Source organism: Eutrema salsugineum, unplaced genomic scaffold, assembly GCF_000478725.1.
Source record: "Eutrema salsugineum unplaced genomic scaffold, Eutsalg1_0 scaffold_14, whole genome shotgun sequence".
In the NCBI taxonomy this organism is placed as follows: Eukaryota; Viridiplantae; Streptophyta; class Magnoliopsida; order Brassicales; family Brassicaceae; genus Eutrema; species Eutrema salsugineum.
The window spans coordinates 6,517,570-6,519,680 of NW_006256877.1; the positions used below are offsets into that span (position 1 = coordinate 6,517,570).

At 32.0% G+C, this 2,111-nt stretch overlaps 1 protein-coding gene across 1 annotated transcript; it reads left to right on the plus strand.

Annotated features, from left to right (window-relative positions):
• The first annotated feature begins 597 nt into the window (after nucleotides 1–597).
• LOC18022580 lies at nucleotides 598–1,281 on the plus strand. Its single transcript, XM_006405775.2, has 2 exons — nucleotides 598–823; nucleotides 1,004–1,281. Exons 1-2 carry the CDS (start codon nucleotides 616–618, stop codon nucleotides 1,162–1,164), a joined length of 369 nt encoding a protein of 122 aa, XP_006405838.2. The 5' UTR covers nucleotides 598–615; the 3' UTR covers nucleotides 1,165–1,281.
• The last annotated feature ends 830 nt before the right edge of the window (nucleotides 1,282–2,111 follow it).

Consider the following 2,111-nt stretch of genomic DNA (forward strand, 5'->3'; position numbering starts at 1 on the left):
TTAAACAGCTTAAAAGTAATTAAAAACAAAGAGAGTAATAATGAAACATTGAGCTTAATTATGTTTGACTTTGTCAACCGGTCAATTATTTCTAAATCCTCTAGGCCATTATTGACTTTTGCATGGGAGAATAAATAGGTACATATCGATCCACATTGATTATATATATCTTGTGGTGCAATAGCTTCACAAGAGATTCCACTAATTGATATCTCTTCATCACCATAGGTGACGCTTCCGCATTTGAGCAAACAAGCCAATGGAATTAGATTCTCCAAATTTTATATATGTACAACATATACAATAAACCAGCTAGTTACCAATAACCATCAATCACTTAACAAATGTAGATCACTTTGGTGGTTCTATGGATATCAACGATTAATTATAAGAAGAAATTTCATGGTCTTAATAGAAAATCTCTCTAACTTATTTTGTCGGGACTTTTATATGAATGAAGCGTATTATAGGTTCTTCTGAATAGTCTCTCAATAGATTAAACTCCTAACACGTAACTTTCATGCCCTTCTTTTTTGCCTCTTATAAAATGCAACCATTGTGCATGTGAGCTCAATGCAAATAAGAAAGGAGATAAAATTGGGAATGTAAAAGGGAATGATGAAAGAGCAGAAGAAAAAGTTGTTGGTGAATGTGAAAGTTCTTGGAAGTGTTGGTCCTATAAGGTTTTTGGCTAATGAAGATGATAAAGTTTCAAGTGTTATTAACACAGCTTTGAAAACCTATGCTCGTCAAGGCAGGATACCTGTTCTAGGATTCGACGTTGATAACTTCATTTTCTACTCCATTAATGGCGGATTCAACAGTATACTCCCTTCACCACTCTTCACTTATTCTTTTCCAATATATTCGGTTATAAAATAGAAAAAACCACGTGAACTGTTTGCATGTTTTAAGGTTGTGTATTGAAATTATAAGTATACAAAGTTCTTATGGAGATCGACTAATTTGGTTTCATTTTCTGTATCACTGTTTTTGTTTTTAGCTTTGAATCCACACGAGAAGATAGGTTCAATGGATGTAACGAATTTCTTGTTGTGCAAGAAAGAGCGACGTCCAATGGAAAAAGTCCAAGGAAGAAGAGAAAGTAAAGCTCGAGCAGGTCATGGATGGAAATCTCGACTTCTTAGGTTTTTATTAGGATAAATGTATAAATTCTCCATAGTTATATATAAATACTGCAGATCTAACTCTAGTCGAGTACTGATTGTTTCAGGACTAGTTCATACTTCATATGATCAATGATATTTGTATAAATAACGATGCTAGCTGTATCACTTGAAAATGTTAAAACCCTTGTCTTTTTTACTAATGTTTACCAGATGAATAGCTGTATATACAAGCAAAATTGTTTTTGATTAATATTTATTTAATTTAAAGAATTAGTTACTTTAACGAATCATTCCGTTTCATAACTGAAAACTTTGGCTTATTTGGTTTTAGATATTGTCTTTATCGCGGTTCATTTCGAGATGTCTGTCAATATTATGATTTCTCTACAAAATTATTGACTTGCATAGCGTAACAAATAACTTGTTCGACCATGTTTTTAGTCTCATCAAACCTGTTTTACCAAATAATTTTTTTTTAGTTTAGAACGTTAAATAAATCACTGTTGATTTCTTTAACAATCATGGAATATGGATCATCGGGCATACTTTACATATCAAATACATCTTTTATAACAATAATTATTTCAGTAAACAATGAATAAATCAAAGTAAAGAAAAATGATATATGGAACTTCTGTGCGCCTTAAAGTTTAGGGTAAAGACCGAGAAAATTTTGGAGTAAGCAAAGAGTAATAGGCTATGAAAGAAGATCAAAGTCATTGACTCATTGTTCTTGATTGTCCCATAGTAGATGAAGTTCTTGTGATGATGAAGTCTTGATGGAGAAGCAATTTGGAAGCTAATCTGTCCTGTTCTCTCTATTTTTGGAGGAGCTAGTAAGGCTTCTAGATCGTGTTTTGCTTGCCTTTGTGCGCTGGCTGAAAATCTTAGCTAAAAGTTCCGTTGATTAACTATTTTTTTTTTCTTCTATGTTTTTTTGGCACAAACTTATTTACATATTGTTAAATTTTCATGTAAAAC